This window comes from Fonsecaea monophora, assembly GCF_001642475.1.
Source record: "Fonsecaea monophora strain CBS 269.37 chromosome Unknown Scaff164, whole genome shotgun sequence".
Lineage (NCBI taxonomy): Eukaryota > Fungi > Ascomycota > Eurotiomycetes > Chaetothyriales > Herpotrichiellaceae > Fonsecaea > Fonsecaea monophora.
The window spans coordinates 27,368-49,983 of record NW_019174095.1 but is presented as its reverse complement, the minus strand read 5'-3'; the positions used below and the strand labels follow the sequence as shown (position 1 = coordinate 49,983).

The 22,616-nt window shown below is 53.3% G+C and overlaps 5 protein-coding genes across 5 annotated transcripts; 3 read left to right on the top strand and 2 right to left on the bottom strand.

Annotated features, from left to right (window-relative positions):
• Positions 1-3,203: 3,203 nt before the first annotated feature.
• AYO21_11519 (hypothetical protein) lies at positions 3,204-3,875 on the bottom strand (the record flags this gene model as incomplete). Its single annotated transcript, XM_022661409.1, has 1 exon — positions 3,204-3,875. The coding sequence occupies one exon, from the start codon at positions 3,873-3,875 to the stop codon at positions 3,204-3,206; it is 672 nt and encodes a 223-aa protein (XP_022506291.1).
• A 1,780-nt stretch (positions 3,876-5,655) lies between these two features.
• Positions 5,656-6,723, top strand: AYO21_11518 (hypothetical protein; the record flags this gene model as incomplete). Its single annotated transcript, XM_022661408.1, has 1 exon — positions 5,656-6,723. One exon carries the CDS (start codon positions 5,656-5,658, stop codon positions 6,721-6,723), a length of 1,068 nt encoding a protein of 355 aa, XP_022506290.1.
• Positions 6,724-7,776: 1,053 nt separating this feature from the next.
• Positions 7,777-8,417, top strand: AYO21_11517 (hypothetical protein; the record flags this gene model as incomplete). Its single annotated transcript, XM_022661407.1, has 2 exons — positions 7,777-7,834; positions 7,918-8,417. The coding sequence occupies 2 exons, from the start codon at positions 7,777-7,779 to the stop codon at positions 8,415-8,417; spliced, it is 558 nt and encodes a 185-aa protein (XP_022506289.1).
• A 5,857-nt stretch (positions 8,418-14,274) lies between these two features.
• On the top strand, positions 14,275-18,193 carry AYO21_11516 (hypothetical protein; the record flags this gene model as incomplete). The annotated part of the gene is made up of 4 exons (XM_022661406.1): positions 14,275-14,315; positions 14,380-15,810; positions 15,890-16,387; positions 16,453-18,193. The coding sequence occupies 4 exons, from the start codon at positions 14,275-14,277 to the stop codon at positions 18,191-18,193; spliced, it is 3,711 nt and encodes a 1,236-aa protein (XP_022506288.1).
• Positions 18,194-20,570: 2,377 nt separating this feature from the next.
• Positions 20,571-22,396, bottom strand: AYO21_11515 (hypothetical protein; the record flags this gene model as incomplete). Its single annotated transcript, XM_022661405.1, has 2 exons — positions 20,571-22,178; positions 22,274-22,396. 2 exons carry the CDS (start codon positions 22,394-22,396, stop codon positions 20,571-20,573), a joined length of 1,731 nt encoding a protein of 576 aa, XP_022506287.1.
• Positions 22,397-22,616: the final 220 nt, after the last annotated feature.

Genomic DNA, 22,616 nt, shown 5'->3' with positions numbered 1-22,616 from the left:
ATGAGATTTTACGATCTATTATATTCTAAGCTAGACTACGCAGCGAAAATAGAATATAATATAATAATTTTATAGATTATATGAAATCTAGGTATTATCTATACTATACTAAAATTTAGCAGTACATTACTATATAAGTTCGTGGAAAAAAAAGAGGTCGAAAAGTGCTACTATTGGTGTAAATTGGGGGGTGGACGGATACTTTTGCTAGGGTGCTGTACAATGGACCCGTGGCAAGAAAGACCATTACTGCGCTGATGTTCTTTGCTTGGAGAAACTCCCCTTCGACCTATTTCTAGAAAGCACACCTACAAGCCTCGACCCTCAGAACCAGCTCGAGGTCGAACAGTCGGGAGGGAGAGTCGATGTGAGGCAGCGCAGGCGCAGTCGTCAAGCACTGCGGTGTGGGAGGAAAAAGAGTAGAAAAGTAAGTAAGGGAGCATGAATCGGTGCAACCCTCGAGATTCTCGTGGTGCGAAAGAAAGCTAACGGTCCTAGACTAAGCCTCGACGCAGGCCTCGAGTCGGGCGACCATTTCCCCTCCTCCTTACCTTCGCTGCCTATCCTCTTCGCCGCGATTTCTTTTCTTACGTTCACTGACTCGTACAACATCCTCAAACATGTGGGTGCCATCGGCCCATTCTCTGACCGCGTGGGCTACGGCACCGATCCAAAACCCGCTGAAATACCTGACGAAGTTGATGGGGAAATATCCAGGATGCCTGAGTGCAGCGATTTTCATTCATGGACGACAGGTGATGACCTCTCAGTCTTTCAGAGGATAGACTGTTCCCAACTCAGTGATGCGGAGAATGGAGAACGAAAATGAAAAAAAGGTTCATACGAGGGATGACCGTGCGGGCGTACTCCTGGGATGGTACGAGATGCGTTTCAAACCCAACCCACCCTTCAGGTAGGGAGTAGTAGGAGAAACTCAACTTCTCATGCAAGAGGGCCCAGCGAGAATGAAAGTCAAGAAATGTCTACATCGAACCGAGGCGGGAAGACAAGGAGAAATGGGAGGATGGGTAACAGACGGGGGAAAGGTCAAGCAAGGCATCCGTGCCCTCACCGAGCGACCGGATCGAGCCTATTCATTTCAAAATCGACCATCTACTGTCCAAAGGCGTCCTGGTGACAAAGGTCCCCATGAGTTGGCTCTACACCATGGAAGCCAGCATTCACCGTCAATGAGGACGGATCAATTGACTACCGAGCTGGAAAGGTATTGATGAAAGGACTGAGTGAGGAGGAGGAGGAGGATCAACAGCCATCAGACAATGAATGATATTGGAGTGGAGAGGCAGGGCGGGCATCCGACCCTCTTTTGTATACCAGGGTACAATGTATTCAATCAGATTTCATCCTCGTATAAATTTACCCTGTTTTCTATGCCTGGGCCTTGACTCGACGCGAGCGCTGAAAGATGGCGGTGTCGCCGCCTCCTTTGGAAGCAACGAGAATCTTCCCGGCAATACTTGGCCCAGGGCCTGGATGGCAAAAGAAGGCACCGTTGCCTACTTGAGCTCTGACATGTGACGATGTATTTGGTACTTTGATGCTGCTGGTGGCTGCTCGTCACACTCATGCATGCACAACGAGGAGATCCACGGTTATTCGGTCTTTAGTGGTCATGATCTTCTGGCTCAGTTGGCCCTATGTACCCAGGCGTATATTCCGTCATCGAGTGCATTATCTTGACTTTGTGACCTCCTTCATCCTCGTCTCTTGGCTCTAGGTTTGCCTCCGGGAGACACATGTGCTGAGGGGAATGCAGTGGTGGTCCGGACACGGTGAAGAAGGTAGAGAATCTCATTGTTTGGGGAGACGAGAACCGCGCTGCTGGCCGAGGGAGACGCCGGCGCCGGCCTGGGATCTTTGTGCTCGCTGTAGCCTCTGGCCTGGAACTTGGGCTTCTGTTTCCCCGGACATGGTGAATGCCTCGTATTTACAGCGGGATTTTCAAACTGCCGACGGTTCGGTATCGTTGAGAGGTCTTGCATTCGAAGGGTGGGACTGTTTTCTGCCGAACCACAGAGAGAGAGAGAGAGAGAGAGAGAGAGAGAGAGAGAGAGTGTGTGTGTGTGTGTGTGTGTGTGTGTGTGTGTGTGGCGACGACGTTGTCGGGCTGCCAAAGCTAGCTACCAAGGATGGATTTCCTTTCGTGTGGCGGGCGGCGGGCGGCGGGCTGCGGTATCGACGCGAACATAGCTTCGTACTTTGGGGAGAGGGGCGTTGATCGTAGTTCGATCGGTTTGGGGGAGGATGAGAGAGTCTGACTGATGATGCTTCGAAGTATCTCCACCGTCTTCGGGTCAGCGCGGCGCGTTCAGGGTCGGTCTCATCTGGCGCATGTATAAGTCAGACTGCTAGGATCAGGTCAAGCGTCATGTGATCAAGGACACGTCGCCAACGGCAGTTTCTCAAGTGACCAAGTGGCCGAGGGAGTGCAAAGGGTCACTGTGAACATATGTGTCATATGGGCGGCGGTCCAACCTGAACACACGTTTTCGTCGCACATTTAGTGGTCAGATGAGATATCGCTACAGTCAGTGCTTTCTGGTGCTGAAACGGGATGGATCCCCGTGCACGACGAAGAGTCCATCCCTCATTTGAGCCGGCATGTGGCCATCACATTTGAAAGGAGGTGTCATCTTTCCGTGGGCAATCACGCACATCCGCGTGGATAATCCATGGAAGAGTATTGTTCACAGGGAAGGTGTGTGGGCCATACTCGCTGTGTCACAAGAGCCGGAGGGGGTTTGGCCAAGTGGAAGTGGAAGAGTAGGAAACAGCTAAACAAAGAGAAGACTGTGAGAAGGACTGGGAGAAAGGAACGTCGGTTTTTGGTTTTCTGTCTCTCTAAAAGAATGTCCGAGCCTGGTCATCTCCTCTCCCCATCTCCCTTGTCCTGTTCTTCTCCTGTCTACATCACGGTATTTCGTCTCATGCACTGACGGACATGTGTTCAGGAGCGGACAGGACGAGAGAATTCAGGAGAGCTCCAACGCACCCTCGTCTTGGGTCCGTAAACTATCTAATGAATGAATGAATGACTGAATGCATTGTTGCACGATTTCCCCAATCCTTGCCACCGATGTCGTGTCTTCACATCTTCCTCCCTCTTCCCGATGGGGGGTCCCCGTGGTCGGTTTGTGGTATGAACGCCCAGGAGCGTCCTTCCGTGCTGGAGCTGACTCGTCTCAGAAAAACAGCATCTTCGTCTGGATGTTCAGAGAGTCAGCATGTTTTGTCTGGGTCTTCAGAGGGTCCGCACCTCTGTCTGGTTCGGCGGTGCCGAAGATTGTGCCGAGAGGTTGAAGAGTCTGTATCAGCTCTGAATTGGCGAGGCCGAAGGATAGGAGGTCAATTCGAAGAGCCTGTACCTCCTCTGGATAGGTGACGGCGCAGGTTACGACGAGAGCTCGAATAGCCCGTGTCTTCAAGTCGCTGTCTTTGTATCGAATGGAGTTCATGACAGCATCGACAGCGGCTCTCGTGTTTATAGCGTCGAACAATCCGCAGGTCATACCCTTGGGTATTTCGATCGAGGTGTCGCGAGTAGCTTGACACACAAAGTCGACAAATCTGCGCAATTGCCGCTGGATATGCTCGCCGAGGCCCGTTTTGAGTAGTTGGCTTCGAATGTCGAGGAAAGTCTTGAAGCCGCCGTCTTGCATGATGACTGGAGCCATTCGCTCTCCTAGCTTGATCGTATTCCCGCTTCCGCGAACGCTAAAATCCGATGAAATCATCATCTCGTAGTTGTCAGATATTTCACTGAGTCTCTTCAGAAATCTTATACCCGCAACATTGTCCTGGAGATCCAATCCTGCAGCCGTGCGGATGATCGCAAAAAACAACTCTTGGTCCATTTTTCCTTCCATTTTCCTTCCAGAGACTTAAAACTGGCAGAGAGTAAGCTATACAGGTCTTGCTGAGGAAGTACAGCCATTCTATCGGGCAAACACCATACTGCGGCTGGTCTGACGTACCGTTGCTGAGCTGCGATGGTCTCGCCGGCAAGGCAGAATAGTGTTCGTCCTCGCACGTCAGAGAGCTGCGGCCACTGATGGATGGAGGACTCGAGGTAAAGCTCTTTGTTGTGTTCGTGAGATGGGTGATGAAGATTTGGAGCGAGTTTCCACGAGAAGACGGCTCTTTTAAGGGTGAGGTCGGGCATAGGGTGTAGTGGAATAGAAGGGTTGGTGGTGGACTTGCCTCATTCCTGCGGCTCAACAGCCCAACCCATGTGCCCAAGTATTTTGGAGGAGGGCGTTAGGGCCAGATACCGGTTCATGGAGATCCGCCACCGTCGTGGCATCCTTTGATTCTGTTCAAGCATGCAGTACTCATCAGCAAGGCGCGTGTCGTGACACAGAAAGCGTGTCGCAGGCAGCTGCTGAGATGGCCAAGCAACCAGTATTCGACTCCACCACACGTCGCGCAGGAGAGCGCCTGGAAAATGAGCTGACCGGTGAAGAGACATGAACATGGGGGTGCAGGAGGGCAACGGTGTATTAGGTGGTTGCGCCCAAATAGATAGAGGCGGTAGCACAGGGTGGGGATGGTTGTCCTCCCATTTACCAAGGATCTTGACAGGTCATGTTGTGATGGTGAGGCGGTGAAGGCGCCCTGCTCACCTGGGGACTGTATGTGCTGGCACAATCCATGCTGTTTGGGGGATTTTTGATACGAATGTCACTTCTGATTAGTTGATGACGTGGTTGGGTCGGGTCAGCCGCACTGCCAGATGATTTCTGTGCGGGTTCTGGGTGTCTCTGAAGGTGGGCGAGGGTGCACGCTCAGTGGTTGAGTTCCCCGAGGGAGCCCCCAAAGCAGCCAAGTCAGCCTTTGACAGAATTCAGGTTTGACAGCCAAAACACCGCACCACGCCACACTAGGCAGCCACTAGGCCATCACCAATAATCAACGGGCTGTAAGCGCTCATGGAGTGGGTGGGGCATTAGCCATGAGATAATAGGTGCCAGCACTAGCTATTGGGCATCAATCGGGGGGAAGAGCCTCACTCTAGACGAGTCCATTCTACAGGGATTGAAGTTGCACAGCCAAACCCCTGTACAACACACACTAGACGAGTCCATTCTACAGGGATTGAAGTTGTGCAGCCAAACCCCTGTGCAAAACTCACTAGACGAGTACAGTCCACAGGCATCAAGGTGTGACAGCCAAAACACCGTCCGCCCACCCACGATCACCACAACACCACCACCACCACCACCACCACCAGCGATCAATACACCGTGAGCAACGAAGGAGTGGATGCTCGCCATCGTATTCTCATGTGCCACGTCTCAGACATCAATTATCAGGGCGCAGTCATCCCTGCAAGTTGAACAACTAGATTGACTAGGCAACTCGGCACGGAAGTCAGGAATGGCGGTGCGTAGTTTCTGTGTCGAACTGGGCTGAGCGCCTGCTGCCAGCGCCGCCTGCCAGCACCGCCTGCCAGCCTGTCTGTCACCAGTCGGTCATATCCTGTCTCGTTGTTGTCTCCCATGTGCTTCCAAGCTTCACCTTCCGGTCAGTTGCGTGCTTCTTTCCATCACGTCAAGCAGCTGTCAAAACCTCGTCGAAGCAGCCTACCTCCCATTCAAGGCCCATCTATTCTGTCACTTTGCTTTCCATCCAAACATGGCGTGGAATTTACCAGAGACCTTCGACCGCGCTCCCTACTTCCTCCGTCCTCGACAACTGCTACGACTGCACCTCGGTGCAGAAGAAAAGGGAGACACATGGAAGACTGAGGCAAAATCTCATCTACGCGCTCTCCACAAAGCCATCATCGCACACCACGAGGACTGCTACAATCAAAGTCAAGCGGATAGTGGCATCTTTGCAATGTGCTCGCTCGACCGAAATGTAGTAGCTGCTATTGTCGCGGCCGAGAAAGATGAAATCCCGATACCCACAGTAAGATTTGAGATGTTTGCCGTCTCCGAAGGACTCAAAGGGTGTGTACGGATGTGGAATGCGCTCATCAGCGATAAACCCTCGGAGGTGATGGCCCACCTCAATCGGATCCAGAAAAACCTCTTCAGCGTTCGAATCAGAAAGGTGCCCAAGCCTTGGGGATCCCGGAGACGCTACTATGCCGCTGCAAAGGGTCCTCCAGATGACGGTGCGGCTGATACCGAGTGGGCGCCTGGTAATGATCCCATCGACGAACTACTTTTGTCTCTCGGTCGCAGCATTTATGAATTCGGCGCGAAGGACAAAATTCTGCGTAAGAAGGACGCAGCCGTCAACTTCTACTGTCGGACGATCATGCGACCATTGCCTCGGCCTGAGAGCGACCTAAAACTGTGGGATAAGATATGTGCGGGGTTTGATCAAGAGACTCGTCTGAATCGACTCGCTCGTTCGGAGCTCTGGGTGCAGTGGCATGTGTCCAAGGACCACCCCGGTGCCAAAGAGGCTGCAGTGCGAATGAGAGCTTTGATCTGGCTCGAGGAACTGTCAGATGTCGATAAGATCAAGAAATGCGCCAAGGCACTCGTGGACATGATCGATCATCCAGAATTCGAATTCGCAGGGACGGAATCGGCCGCAAGACAGTTGCCCTTCTGGCGTGGCATCCACTTCCTCGCTGAGTGCCTCGGGCCGCCGTGGCTGGAGTATCTGCAAGGGGCTTCTACCATCGACTGGAAAAGTATGTTTGCCGCAGCGCAGCTCACAATCATGTCATTGCGTGGGGCTTGAGATATGCTTCGTCTCATCGACCTTGATCTCTCGCTACAGGCTCTGAAGACTAGCACCTCGATAGAACAGTCTGGGTAAATCTTGGTATCTGTACGAGGTACTCTTCTATCTTGATATCTGTACTCTTCCATCTCGATTTCTTTCCTTTTGCATCACCATCATGAATCCAGACAAGTAAACAATGTGCTTGTGCAGTGCTCCCCCCATCGGAAAAGCAAAGTGATGGGGGGAAACCACCGATAGGAAACCAGCTTCTTTCTTGTTTAGGCACATGATAAACAAAACCCTGCCACAAAATACGACCAGTGTGTCCATGTCCTGGTCAAATGGCTGCAACTTGTGGGAAGCCCATACTCTCTCCGATCGCTCGCTTGTCCCTTCTCTCCTCCTCCTCTTCATCTTCCCAAGGCCACTTAGCATTTCAGCGTCCGACGCTTCAGGAGCTTCTTGCGCCGACACTGGTGGACATGTTGAGTAGAAAAGGCGAACGACTGGGGAAGAAGCTGTCAAGTCCTGGCTGATCGATGGGGTTGACCGAGTAGGGGCCCTCATGATTCCGACTACTTCTGGTTGAAAGTAAGAACATGAGATGGAAAACTCCCTTCAGGAATACTATTGCCTTGAGGAAGCGGTCAGGAGCGTGGCCTGTTGGGGGGGGGGGGAAAAAAAAGCGCGGCGTGGCTCGGCTCAATCTTGTTAAAGCTGTCTGCGTCTGGACATGTTTTGGTGTTGAGAGGTACGATTCAATTTGTTCGAACCCTCCATCTTTGGACGCGGTCTGCTGCTCCTACGTGTGGTTTTTCATCGACCTCGATCTTGTTCACCCTCGACCTTCTACGTCTGTATGCATGTGTTTGCTGCTTGCTGCTGCTGCTGAATACATTGTCCCTTTGCGCCATCCCATACCGCGCCGCGCCATATCATGCTCTGCTGTGGTGTGGAACGACGCGCCTGGTCAGGTCACGTCGCGACACCTCATTTTTCCTCGATTCCTCTCTCCGTGTTCAGCATCCTTGGTCTCCTCGCCCGCCCACCAGCGCCTCCAGGTCCACGATGTATTTTGTCAAATTCCACGGGAATGCCTTCGGGCAGCGAGTCCGACAGCAAGTTCGTACGAGCCACACCAAGTCCGCTTAATGTGCCTGGCAGAAACTGCAAACACCAAAGACTTTGGCTGACGTTCGTTTCTACCAGGTGCGCACACAAATGCTACAATTCAGTCCGACTGGTCCACGTCGTCGCCTCCCAGACCTCGCTATTGCCTGTTGTTGTACAGCCAACCCTGGTGCCGGCCGCGCCGCAGCCTTTCGCCTGAGACCTCGCCTGAACTCGTCCTGCCCGCGTCAGCGGCGCCGCCTGCTTTTGGCAGAGGCAAACGTGCCCACAAGCGAACGACGACGCTAGTTCAATCTCCCTTCCACCATCGCCATCATATTTGGTCCATCTACTTGATCTTCTTGGCCTTCAACCGGATAGTCTCGTCATTCACAAAGACCCCTTCGCCCTTGTCAGGGCTCGGGTTTCCTCCACCGCCGAATCTCCGCAGCGAACTGCTTAATGGCCTGCTCGTCGCACCCCCGAGCAAGATCCGGGTGGGTTGTGGAGTCGAGGCCTCGACGCCCCTGGGCACGCCCATCTCGACCGGGTACGCGTATCCGAGCCTTCAAATTCACAACTCTCTGGCCGGAGTATAGCACCGTCTTGGTCTGCGCGGTATCTCGCCCGGCTACGGGGTTTTCTGCTTGATGCACAGAAGGACTGGATGTCTGAAATATCAACACCTTGCAACGTTGGCAATACAAACGGGTGGCAGCGAGGTCAGACAACAGAACTTGCTGTGGTACGAACTTGCTGTCGGACTTGCTGTCCGGAGGCGTTCCCAATCCCATGGTATGGTACCTGTTTTGCTTGTGGTTGTTCCGTTCACATCGATTGGAATCTACGGCTACGAGGGTGAGGGCGAGTGTGAGTGTGATGATGCGAGGATACCTCTTTGCTTCTGTTGCACTTTGGTCTCTCGTCTCCTCCCTTCGCGTTCATATCCGTTGTCCATGTTCATCTCCCTTTGTCATGTTCATGTCCATCCTCCATGTCCCTACGTCGTGTCCCTCGTTGATGTTCATGCCGGCTCGACGGGGTCGACGTTGCGCGTGACGTGGACCTCCTTGTCGGCGTTCCAGGGGTTTGTCAGGCCGCGCACCGCTGCGAAGGGCAGGCCGATGTCGATCAACAAACCGCCCGTCCCATGAAGCAGCTTGCCCCGAGTCTAGAAGGGGAGGGCAGGGAGGTCGAGCACATCCCTGACAACGACAGGGACGCAGCTACTGCTAAGCTTCATGTTCTCAAGTCGAAGCGGATGGTGTACAAGTCTCCATTTCTCTGGAAGTCGTCGTCAAAGACCAGCAGCTCACAGGGAAAAGGGGGACAACAAGAGCAAGTGTGTAAAGCGCAAATGCCTGTCTGTCTCTCGTCGATGTTCATGTCCCTTCTTCATGATGCCTTTAGCCGCCATGTGGGCGGCTTCCAGCATTGTCCGTATCGTCGATGGTCCTGATGAGGTGCATCTCCAGCAGCTCGGTCGCAACGAAAATAGGAGGCGGCTTCTGTGCAAACTCTACTGCTGTCCCTCGTCTATGTCTCCTCGTCATATTCATGTCCTGTACAGAGAGCGGCGAGTGTTCCATGTCGACCATCAGCTAGCCGACGCTGGCTGCGACACGCACGCAGCGGTTTGTACGAGGCACTTGGTATGGAGCTAGAGCTCCCTCGTCCATCTCCCTTCGCTATGTTCCTTGGCCATGTCTCTCCGCCATATCCCTTCGTCATGTTCATGTCGCTCCCCTATGTTCATGTTTACGTCCCTTCCTTGTCTTCCCCCTTCACAACCCTTCTTCATCCCTCCCCTACATCCCCAGAAGCCAGCAATATCGCAATCCTAGTTCTTGGTGAGCTTGCCATCTCTGGACGAAAGCGCAGGAGAACTCTCATTCTGCTTCGCAATGACCCTCATGTTCACGTCCCTCGTCTATGTTATCTCTCGCCTTTGTCCCTTCGTCTTGTTCATGGCCCGCGTCCATGTTTATATCCCCTTGTGCACCTCATGCTCCGTGCAGCGTCGCCTGCAGCGAAAGTTGGATACGCAGGTCATTCGTCTATTGATCAGATATCAGGAGCAGAGACGAGGTTGTGGGATAGGAAATCGTACTCGAAGATGCCGCTGGCGACGTGCACCACCGCGTCTACACCTCTGGGCTATTCTTGTCGGCGCGACGAGATCCCCAACGACGAGGACTACTTCTGGCGGTTCAATCGAGGAGTGAAGATCTTGGTACTTCCTCCATCTGCCCGCGCACCCCTGTCCGCAAGAGATTGAGTGCGAGAAGTACTGGACCCAGTTGACATTTACTGGCCTCAGGTGGCCACTATACACCCATCATGTCGGAATACTTCGAACAGCAGAATGCGAAGAACATCACCAGAGTACACAACATCCGCCTCGACCATGTGTTGATCGGCAACGGCTGGTACGACCCGTTGATCCAACACCAAGCCTACTACTACAGCTTCTCCGTATCCCCAGGTAATACATACGACTACGACCCACTGAATGAGACCGTCAAAGGTGTGTTCTCCCTTCCTTTTCTGGTTCATGCATCCTAATTCGCCAGATCTCAACCCGATTACTCAGAGTACCTCTGGAATATCATGAACGACTGGAATGATGCACACTACCTGAATTACTACAAGGCCTCCGACGATCGACTCAGGCGGCAAGTTCAAGAGGCCTGAGAGGCTATAGGCGAAGATACCCTGGAAGGCCTTATGGATACAATGGCCTGACCCACGGAGAGCCCTCGTTGATATTGCATCGAGCTGGTCTTGACACATGAAACGCCTCGAAAACCAACACGCGTGGATCGCTTGGGCCGTCTCACTTCATCGGCGATCGATGAGACGGCGCTGGGCTTTGGGAAACCGGACAGTGTTGATGTGCTGCGACCATCCACCCCGCTGGTAATGAGAGCAGATCCTCAAGACGGCCAATGCCCTCGTCGCGGCTGCTTCTGCGTCTCCGTCTACGAAGGCACTTTATCTTCTGTCCGTCCGTTAGGCTTGTCAATATATCATGTCAATGTTGAGGGCGTCGACTCGCACAACGCTTGCCAGGAAGTTCTGTCGCCACCGAGTACGAGTGGCAGAAGCAGCATCACTGGGCACCGGTCCACTTTCTTGTTCTATAATGTCGCTGGTACGCCACCTGACGACTCGTCTTGGGGGGTTCAAACATGCCAGGGCCGATTCGACCCTTGAAGTTGAAGCGTCTGAGCGCCGTTGAGATCTCTGTCTGCCACATCGACGTTGATTCTGTTTGGCTGCGCCCGCCCCCATCACCAATGGAAAAAGGTTACAGCTTCCTATTTGCGAGACCCCTTGGCTGTTCCTTTCGCATGGGTTAGGAGGAACCTTGAATGCCTACAGCGCGGTCCTGTGGACATTTGCCAACTACAGGTCTTGACAAGCAGCAAAGTTTGTATGTGTCAAGTGCTCAGCACCAGCCTCACCGATCCGAGTCAAGACCTTTCAGGTAAGATGACCATACACATCGGCCACCTCGCGGACATCGAGAAATGTCTCGGCTCGACTCTGTGGATGCTGTCACGCTGCCCGGAATGTGGATCGGAATGGTCGGGGAGGCAGAGAGGCCACTCAGTCGAGCGCGCTGCGTTGTTGGCAACAATTCAAGAGCGTAAAAGGGTCTGCACTTCAGAGTGTCTTGTCTGGGATTCTTGATGGCTGGACTTGTCAACACGCAAAAGATGACAACCATACCAATTCTCCGGCTTTTCTTGGACACGGCCTCATGACTCTTTGTGGGTTGACCTGGAATTTGGTATGTTGCCATGGCTTTCCGGATACCCCGCGGCGGATCGAGTTCGTCGACGCTTTCTTCATGCCCAAGGGCGGCGTTCCTGCAGAATCCTACGCTGATATTGATGGAGGCAAAAAGTCAACAGCACTCACGAGGACAACAGCCTGTCCGTGGTCCCCTTGCTTGACCCCCGGCCGCTGACCAGAATGGGTTCCACCGACGTCCCTCCCCAGAACGGCGCACCGGCAAGCAACAGTGCCTCCTTGACATCGATAAAGAGGTCATTTCCTCCCACAAAAAGAAAGGCCCGTATGAACAGATACATCCAACGAAATTCGAGTCAGCCCTCGTCTCTCCTCGAGGAAGCGAGTCCGCTCCATGGGTCGTTGGTTTGAATCGCACTAGGCCTACAATGAGCTTTGGCCCCTTCACCTTTCTCGACCAACACGCCTCCATACACCCAGCAGAAGCGGCAGTGTCTGTCTTCTTTTCTGCTTGCATTGCACCAAGTCAGTAACTGCTACGACGTGATCCTGACGCCATTTTTAGCCAGTGACAGCTATTTCACGGCAGATATAAGTCCTCGAGGGCAGATGAGAAGAAAACAGGTATCCTCACCCAATCATACACAGACTCACGCTCACCCTCACACTCGCCCTTCATTAGTGAGTGCGTGACTGACAGTGACGGTGACAGCGACGCCAAAGACTTTCGTTTGGACTCCCACGAACTCGACCGGCATCTGGACCTGCACCAAGCGACGCGTTTCTTCTCTCAACACATGCGGACAGGACGACAGGATCAATCAACGCGGCAGGGTCTCGACCTGGGTTCTTTGCGTCTCCGTCCCTCGCCCTTTCGCCACCTTCGCGTCGTTGTCTATATCCCTTGGCCATGTGCTTTCGCCATCTGCCATCGTCATGACGCCGGACGGCGAAACCCCCATTGTTGTTGTCCTACCAACTTGATACACTTCTACCATGATATACTCACTTCTCATGATCAAAGCGACTTGTTTATCGTTTCATTTTCGGGCCATCATTGCAGCATTTAGAGAGATCGAACAGCCGCATCAACCTCTTGAAAGTGCTGCCGTGTCTGCTCCGATGAAGGATCTTGCCGATCCTGCACCACCGCCGCAACCCATTGACCCCGCCGACGAAGAAATCTGCACCTGGCTGAGCATATACCACTTCAGCACGGCCCCAGACTGGTCCATCCCAAGCACCAGCACCTTGAGCTTCAGCACGCCCAGTTCAACGAAGATATGTCTCCCAGCAGTATCCTTGTTTCCAAAAGCGGACTGCCCTGTCCATGCACGATTCTGTGAAAGGCTGTGGGCCGAGATCGTGGCTTGTAGGTCAGCCTGGGTTTCAGCCGTGTTTGCTCGACGAAGGAAAGGCACCGCCCTCACGTACACACACACTCTCTCTCCGCACACGTTTCAAACAACGAAGGAACGTCGTATCCATATTCTCTGCCTGTCGGCCTGTCTAAGCTTTCATCCCCCGACCCCCTCCGCAGTCGCAGATATTTCCACCGAAAGACTGCCCTTTTCGGAGAATTGCCCAATGCGGCGCAGGAGTCGGCTTGTCCCACTTCCGTCACGAAAACTGCCGCCTCTTGCAGTCAACGCATCTGACCGCCTTCCCATATCGTTTCCCGCACGCTTTAATCGTTCCCCATCGCTGTCATCTTCTTGTCTGTCCCGCACGACTTGCACGCTTCTGTTTTCTCAGTATTGTTTGCCGACCAGCTAATTAGATTCTCCTCGGCCTGTTTGGACAGGTGACGATGTGCCAGCAGCGGGTCGGATCCTACGGGGCGAACCAAGCGGCGGCCCGCGGCTCCAAGTCAGCTGCTCTTCGGTGTGCCTTCACTTAGCCCCTGGGCAGGGTTTGCATGCACGAATCCCCGAGGGTCCATCCTGCACTTGATTTGGAAAAGACATGCGGTGTGGCAGCATTATTTTGCTGACGCCCAGGAAGCTGGTCTGACCTCCCGCAGCTGATCCTGGTCTGTGCATGGACCCCACGTCCCCCTTTACCCTTGTCCTCTTTGTCCTCCTGCATGGCTGCCTAGCCCCCACTCCCAATCCTCCCCATTCGCAGCGCCCTGCTTTTGTGTCTTTGCCTTCACGTTTCTGACAAGTCAGAATGTTGTTTGGCATGCGCATGGGACACGAGCCAATCCACGATGGAGCCACCGCCGCAGTGTGGTTGGGTCGCTGCCATTGGATGGCAAAGTATTAGGCATCGGGCACCCCCCCATTGTCTACGTCAGAATGGCCGTACGCCCCGTGAGTCACACTGGGGCCCTGCAGATGGCACAGGAATGCACTCAGCGCCCAGCTGCATTTATCGAAAGGCAACCACAACGCAACCAGACGGCGAACAAGTCTGCGGCTCAAAACGTCGACTGTTTAGCAGACGCGTTTGTAGCATGAAGGCGAATCGGCGATGAGTGAGTGCCTATCCCCCAGTTTTTTCGGTGTCTTTTTTTTCTCTTCTTTCTTTTTCTTTGGTACCCAATATCAGCTTTGCCACAGTCCCTGTATACTGCTTCTTGTTTGCTCCGATTCTTCTCCAGATTTTGCTGTTTTCATCCCTTCACCAGTCAAGTGTTTTCTTCTCGATTTTGGTCTCAGCTACAGCCGCTCTGCCGCTCTTCTCATCTCGACCATGGGTGTTGATCCGCATAACCAGAAAGATGCTCCTGTTGAGTACGTCAAGATTGATCCCATCAACACGAACTGGCATTGGTGCTGACAAGTAGTAACACAATAGCTTCCTTGCGACCGACTGGGTGATTCATCACACTTCTGAGGTGCCGGTCGTGGCAGAGCCCAGTGGTGCATCATCGCAGTCTCCTCCTCCTCCGAACGGGAACGATTCCGGAAGTATCGAAAGCCATGAGAAGACCAAAGTGGATGATGACACAGGGGACGATACAGCCACTGTCACCGGCCACGAACACGATTCCACCAGCAATGCCGTCGCTAAGGAGGTTCAGACCGTCAAAGCCAACAATCAAGTCCCACCATTTGAGTCGCAACTGGTGCCCAAAATGAAGAAGCAGCTTGACACCCGTCCAATTTCGCTGGGGCAACTGGTAGACGAAATAAAGGGCATCTATGCCGGCTTCGTGATGCTCGAACGCAAATGCGTAGAATTGGTCCCAAACCTGATGCCCCCAACAGATGACCCGCTCGACATCACCAAGTACCTGTTGATGATCCCGGAAGCCAAGTTGGTACTGCTTCAGAACAGCGAAACGAGGCCAACTCGCACGGTTCGGACTTGGTATCTCAAGGTTCACAAGGATGCGGCAGAAGGAGATAAGAAGCCGTCGGCTACTCTCGGATCGACCAAGAAGGACTCGCCTGCGACCGGCGAGGACTTGTCCACGACCCCGTCCACGACCACAGAGACCCTACCAACCGCCTCTAAGGACTCTGCTGCAGCGACCTCGGAGGAGACCCTTTCCCATCCCCACGTGTCAGAGAAGATTACTCCTCAAGTTGGCACCCCCGAGGATTATCTGCATGGATTCCAGGTGGCTCTGGAGTCGCGTGCCAAGGAGCTTGGATGGCCCGAGTATGAGGAAATAGCGGCGGCCACGACGGCGGAAATCGGCGACGAGGGTCGCCAGAAAGTGATAGACGGGAAATACTTTCTCGCCCTCGGGTACGAGTTGGTCGATCAGATCTTGCGAGACTTGGAGAGTGCCAAAGAGAAGGAGGCCGCTCCCGAGGAGATCAAGTCTGAGTCCGAGGAGAAGCCCGAGACCAAACTGCCATGCGATGCCGAGTTCAGGCAGCTGAGTGATCAGAGTCTGTACAAAAAGGTTGGCAGCGAATACTGGGTGCTGATCAAAGGCCAATGGGTCCCCAGTCTCAATGCGGAGCAGTTGGCGGTTCTCATGTTGCTTCACCGCACACTATTACACGAAACCCACGACTTTTTTCTGGCATCGCAGCACCCCAGCGCGCCGGCAGCGCTCAAAGGGCTCGCAGTGAAGTATGCCATACCGAAAAGAATGTGGAAGTTCGGGATACAGTCCTTTCTCGATGTCATGGTTAAACGACATGTCGAATGCGGGGATCATATGGCGAGTTTCATCATCCTGGCATACCAAATGGTGTCTTTGCTGGATGAGTCTGTCCCGCGCTTCTATGACATCTGGATCGAATGCAAAGCGGATTTGGCCCGATACGGGTAAGTAGAGGCGTTGCCCCTTCCAGGCCTAATATACGATAGACAGATGTGATGACGAAGACTGACACTTGCTATGTAGAATGGCCACTCAAAGCAATGACGAGGGGGCTTGTCAGCGCTGGCACGACATCGCCAAAGAGGAGTTCACTCGAGCACACAGCAAGAATCCCACGACCGGCCGCATCTACCACCACCTCGCCGTCGTGGCGTGGCCCCGGACTCGGGTTTCGCGTGACAAAGCATTCGAAGCCTCTGTGTCCCAGTTTTTCTACTACACCAAGGCCCTCGTCGTCAAAGTCCCGTTTTTCCCTGCGCGGCAGTCCGTATTGTTCCTTATTAAAACGATTGTTGCCCGGAATGAGACGGATGCCGAGAAGCCGGCCAGCCGCCCCCAGACAGACAAAGACCACTTCCTTACCGCTGTTTCCCACCTGATTCTCGCTTCTCTGGAGCCCGAGACTCTCAGGAAAAATGGCTACAAGGACCGGAGAAGCGACCATGTTCAGGCTGTCTATGCGGCACTGGAGAAGATCAAGATTGGTGCAGCATCTTCCAAGACATCCAGAATTCGTCCAAGGTACGTGCTGGTCCCCTGTGGGATGATGAGTTACTCCCCATATCTAACTGATCATCACTTTGCAGCCCCCAACTCGGCCTCCTGCTCTGCCATCTGCTTCTGGGAATTCCCCTTGTTGATAAAAGATGGAGCCCTATGATGGCGGCGTGGGCCCCTGACCTTGTGACGGCCGCAGACCGCGCCGATTCTGACGCCATGGCCAACGCAAGGGACATCCATGAGGTAACGATCGAGCTGATCCGCACCATGGTCCCTTACCTCTTGGAGGAGGCAGATACGCGTGACCTCAGGCTGTGGGGGTTCATATATGTCATGCTGGTCTTTATGCGCTCCCTGAAGACGCGGCCCGACCTTCTGGAATGGTTCGGCTCGGCGTTCCAAGCGCAGCTGCTGGCGCCTTTCCTCAACATGCTTCTGCGCGAGGACGAGGCCCGAGGCGCCGTTGCCTGGAACAGCGCGTTCCAGTCATCGGAACTCGTTACAATATGCTCGTTGCTCAACGAGAAGAAGAAGCTGGACAAGTACGGGCTCAGTACCGAAGACAGCCGCAGGAAGTACTTATGCGAGCAAGAGGAGCAACGAAAGGCAGAGCTTAGCAAGGCCAAGGGCGAAGCTAAAGACGCGACGGCCAGTGATACGGCGCACGAGAAAGACCTGGACACCGAGACACCAGATTGGGAGCTGATGTACGCCAACACACTCCCGGAACATAGTCTGCTTGCGGGGCACTTCTTTGCCAGAGAGGCTGAGCCTGAACCCTGTGACAAATCCGTGGAGAAACCTGCCGGGGACGCCGCCGCCCCTGATGCCACCCCAGCGGCGGCTGTGCAGACCGCCAAAGAAGCCGAAGAGGCAGAAGTGCGGAGGCAGGAAGGGCTGCGTCGTGATCCCCCTCTCTTCCCCCACGGCTGGCTCGAGAGGTCGAAATACGACTACGGCGAGATACAGGTTCGCAGCAACTATGTCCAGGACGCCGAGTCGTATGACGCTCGGTCGATTCAGCTTTTGCGCCTGGCTGCTCAGCTGAACGACTACTTCTTTGTCTTCGGGACCGACAACGAGGGACGCTATTGGATCAGCGTGCCTGGGGCCTCGTCCGTACCGATGCCTGACCCCAACAAGAAGATGCCGGAAATCGTCGAGCGCGACGGCGGCGTCAGAGTTGTTTATGTCCATCCTTCCTTCCTCACTGCCGAAATGAAGATGGAGAAGAAGAGAGCAGCAAGGGAAGAGAAGAGGCAGAAAGAGAAGGAGAGGCAGAAAGAGGAGGAGAGACAGAAGGAAGACGAAGCCAAGGCTACTACGGATGTGGCTACAGATGTCAACAAGAAGGCCGAGGGCGACGTCGAAGAGGCACCAGAAGCCGTCAACGTCCCGGCCGTGGCACCCAACACCACGGCATCAGAGGACGGCGATCATGATCATGAGCCGAGCTCGGCTTATGAAATGGATCTGGACAAGACCATCGGTCTCGGAAAGACCACCGTGGCTGCCGAGCCTACCGAGGCGGAGCCCACCGAAGCCAAGCCGGAGACAACGCTTCCAATGCGTACGAAGGGCAACGACGCAGGTCCTGACGCCGCCGCAGCCAGGGTTCCGCTGAACGAGGGCGTGCTCGACAATATGCCGAGGATGGAGAATCCTGTCAAGGCTATCAAGCGCTGGAGAGCTTCGAGCAAGGAACCTGGCGCGGAGGACGAGGACGAGGACAAGGATGAGGAAGAGTGGGAACGCCTCAGCAATGAAAGTCACGGAGATGCCAAGGTTGAAACGAGGTCTATGTTTTCGCGTTTCTTCTTCGGGTGATGGGGATGAACAGAGACCAGATTGCAATGCAAGCAGAGATGCAATGGGGGCATACACTTGGACGTTGGACGTTGGGTAGGGAAGACGAGCTGAGTCACTCCAGATTGTCCTAAATAGTGACCAGAGATACTTGGGGAAGGTTGGAGGGGGAAAGGGGGGAAGGGGGAACCATACACTCGCTTCATCCAGGACTTTCTACAAAGTCCAAAGGGCCTATCGGATAGTACGACATCGTTTCTTTTAGGTCTTACTCTTACTCTTTCCTTTAATCATTGTTTTTTTTCTCCCCTTCTCTTTTTTGCCATTTTCTCTTCTTCTTTGTTCGTTTTTTCCCCCTCTTTTCTCGTTCTTTTTTCCTCATCCTTACGTCCCTTTAGTTTCCCTTGCGCAGAAGGTAAAGTATGAAGGAGAGCCTAGCCAGGCCTTGGAAAAAACCTGCGACTGACTGACTGGCACCCAGCCGAGAAAAAGTCAAGACCTCTTAGAGATCTAGATGGAATAGCTTCTTCCGCTAGCGAGCGAGTGCCTCGACGTTGGGGTTCTTCTAACTGAATGGCCAGGTAGGGTACTTCTTGAACCGTAGATGGCAAGAGAACGGCGAGACGGCATGACGGCGTTGTCTACCAGTCAAGACAATATGCTACTAATAAGTAAGTAGGTCACACTGTGTGTGTGTGTGTGTGTGTGTGTGGCCAAGGCAATTCCCGAGCCATTAAACAACAGAGAGAGGTCTAGCTTAGACTTTGATTCTTTAGAAGAAAAAAAAGGATAACTTGACATTCTACCATGTTAAGCAAACAAGAATCCCATAACTTTCCTCTCTCTCTCTCCTTCTATACTAACTTATAAAGCCTTATTTATATCTGATATAATAGAGTCTCGTAATATATTAATTAGTTTTCTATATTAATTTTTAGTATATTTAGTCCATTTTATTAGATATTATTTATTAAAAACCTCTTTCTCTTTATATATTACTTTTAAAGATATTTTAGAATCGCTTTTTACTTTTGATATTCTTTATTATTTTTGTTAATTATTATTATTAGCGTAAATTAACTATTATCTACTCTTTATAAGTTAAGATAGTTTTATTTGATATTATATAGAGGAGGAGGTCTAAGTAGAAGATATCATAAATACTTAATAATATAGTATTTAAATAGTAACTATGGGTGTGATGATGGGTTAAACCCAGGAGAAGGGCTCGGTTCTGACGAACTAGCGCTAAGACTAACGTTAGGACCAACGCCACCTCCTGATTAGACGGCGAGGTACGTACGGTATAAGGGATACTAAATCCTAGTAAATTAAGATACCGTAAGTAAGGGAAGGTAAGGAAGAGAGATAAGGGTAAAGGGAAACGTAAGGCGTATACGGAAGAGGAAGGATAAGGGAGAAAGAGGAAGACATTACGTACCTCTTACGGAGGAGCGTACGATATAAGGAGAAGAGGGAGAGGATGTTATTCCTTCTTCTCTCTCCTTAGATTTATCCTCCTTATTACTAGGTTAGCTAGCTAGCTAGTTATAGAACTCTTTCTAAACCCTTATAGTTCGAAGCCCCTTAATGTCGAACGATCTATCACGAAGAACTTTGTATGCAGGTGGTGTAACGAGAGATCGCGAGTTCTACTAGGTATTTTATATGCCGGGGTCGGTCAGTCGAACGGTCCGTCGTCGTTCTTCGAAAATATCACATACTTATGAAATGGTTTACAACTCTTCCTACTGGAGATAGCAAGCAGACTACGTCTACTTTTTTTTTTTTCTCCTGTAGATTCGTTTCTTTGGAGACTTTGATCGCCTTAATGAAGCCCTAAACCACCTGTTCTTACTTGGTTCACTGACTAACTTGATTATTATATATCGTCGAGTCGCAGCGCTGCCGGTTGCGGCTGCTGTAATGAGGTTGGTTGCTCCAGGGGTGTGACACACCATCTGTAGACAGACAGACCATCTGAGATGCCAACAACACTAGGAGTGTAAAAAAAACCTTTGCGTGGAGAGTGAGTGGGTGGTAGGACTGCGTAGGTAGTTACTTGGGCTTGCTTCTCTTATCAGTCACTGGGCCGTCCGTCTTCGATAAACTGTGTCGTAGAGTTACTGCAGACCAGAACTCTTCTGCTAGGCAGCCTGCCTGCCCCCATGAACTGGTATCATCAACATATCGAAACGTTGTATCGTAGGATATTGCATCGCGGTCACCAAAAGTCTTTCATAGGAGAGGAAGAGGATGAAACGAGAAACAGAAAGAAAGGATACAAGAAGAGCACGGAAAGCCGAATACGAAAGAAAACATCCCCGTCTCGTCTTCGTTCCTGGAACACACTCGAGCGGTTTACCCCAGGACCACCAGCGGCGTCATCCCTCCAGTCCTAGTCCTCCTTCTCCTTTTCCGAGTCTGCTGACGACAACTCCGCGCCGGGGCCGTCCACGCGTTGGTGGAGGCCGAGGTTCAGGGCCTTTCTGATCTCCTCGTCGTCCACGGCGTGGTCAGGGTCCCCGGCCAGGAGCTTCTCGGCGCAGACGTGGTACAGGGCCAGGCGCGTGGCGTGCTGGGTGCGGGTCGCGCCGGCGCTGCCGCTGCTCTCCATCACGTAGTCGACGACCGCGCCGACGGCCTCGACTGCCTTCTGCATCGCCGCCTCCAAGAGGTCCAGGTCCGTCTCTCGCCTCTGGACGGGCGGATTGCGGGCATCTTGGAGACCCCCCGCGGCCGCCTGCTCCTGCGCCGCGGCCGCCGGATCTGCCGAAGAAACGGCCCCTACTTGCTCGGCGGCACGCTCGTCGGCCGTCTGCCCGAAGGCGGCTCGAAGCTGCTCCTCGGTCACGTCGGGGACGTCGACGTGCATAAAGAGCTCCTTCAGGCGTTTGCTGAAGCCGTACACGCCTACGACCGATTCCTCGGCGTCGCTGACAAACATGGGTGCGTGCGCGGCGTTCTCCAATCCGTGGTTCTCGGCCTCGTGGTTTTGTTTCGTGTTGAAAAATTGATAGAGGAGGCGATCGAGGAAGCCTCCCTCACTTGCATACTGTGTGGTGAGGCAGTTGAAGACGACGATGGCGTTGCGCGTCCCCGTGTTTCGCAGTCCGTCAATTACCGGACCCTGAACGTCTACGTTGCTCTGCTGGCGCAAAGCCCGGTCTGCTGTACTCTCCGGGACGAATGTCCTGCCCTGCCTTAGGTCTTTGAGGATCACAGTATGGAGAATACGAATCTCCGGAGCCTGGATCGTGCGAGCCAGGCCGTTGATAAACTGCTCAGCGGCCCGGGCTGAACTTCCGTGCACCATAAATTGAGGTCGGTGATCCTGGTGCGGGCCTATCAGCGACGCGATCATGAGGTAGTTCCGCACAAGGCGCGCAAAAAAGCGAGCCGGGTCCGTGAGCGCGGCCGAGAAGGCGGCGAAGGCTTCAGGATCGTACGTCTCGTGGTAGTTTTGGTACCGCCGAGGCTGGCCGAGCCACATCCCCTGGCGGATGTAAAGCATTCGGTAGAGCATGGCCAAGGAGTCCGACGTGACCTTCGACCCCCCTTTGACGCGTTCGAGCATTTGCAGAAACTCCTGGTCGAGCCTCTCCACGCTGACTCGGACCTGGTGTGGCATCTTGGCCATGACGTCGGACGATGCTAACTGAATCTTGTCAAAGACTGCCTCGACCTTGCCGAGCGCGTCTGCGGATGGGAGTATGATGTTGTACAGTATCACATCGACGACTTTGTTCAGAGACGGCTCAACTTTCATGGCCGCATTGGCGACTAGAAAGCTGCGGGCGTTCTCATCCTCCTCCATGGACATGTGCACCATCTTTAAAGTCAGGACCGCCGCCGTTATAGACAGGGAGCACTGGAACAAGGCCTTCCAGACAGCTATCCATCGTTTGCCTGGACTCGCATGGTCCGTGGTCCGCATCACAGCTTCGAGGTGCTGGGTGTTTGTCTGGGCCGGATGATCCGTGTCGTATGGCAGCCGCGGTATTTTCTGGTGCGAAAAAAAGCTATTAGAATGGGGGGAGTTGGGTGAGAGGAGCTGCTAAGCTTGACCGAGCAGAGAGGCAAAGAGGGGGAAGAACCAACCTCTTTGGCCATTTGATCCAGCTTGGTAAACGGCTCTGAGATCAGGTCTATCTGATCCCATACACCTGTGAGGTCAACCGCCGAACGGTAGTCCTCCAGCAGTTGTGAGAGTTGTCTAGACATGTTGGCGCGGGACTCGGGCAGCGTCGTGCAAACTCCTGAATATGGGGTATGAGGAAGAAGTCGAGCAAAGAAGAGAGAGAAATGATCCGAGAACAACGCTGGACCGTAAGACAAGTTCGAGGGGGCTGGAAAAAGGGGACACACCAAGGCTCCTTCCAGCCCCCAGCGGGGTCTAAGCAGTAGTGGAGGAACACCTGGCGAGTTGCGATGCAGGGGCCTA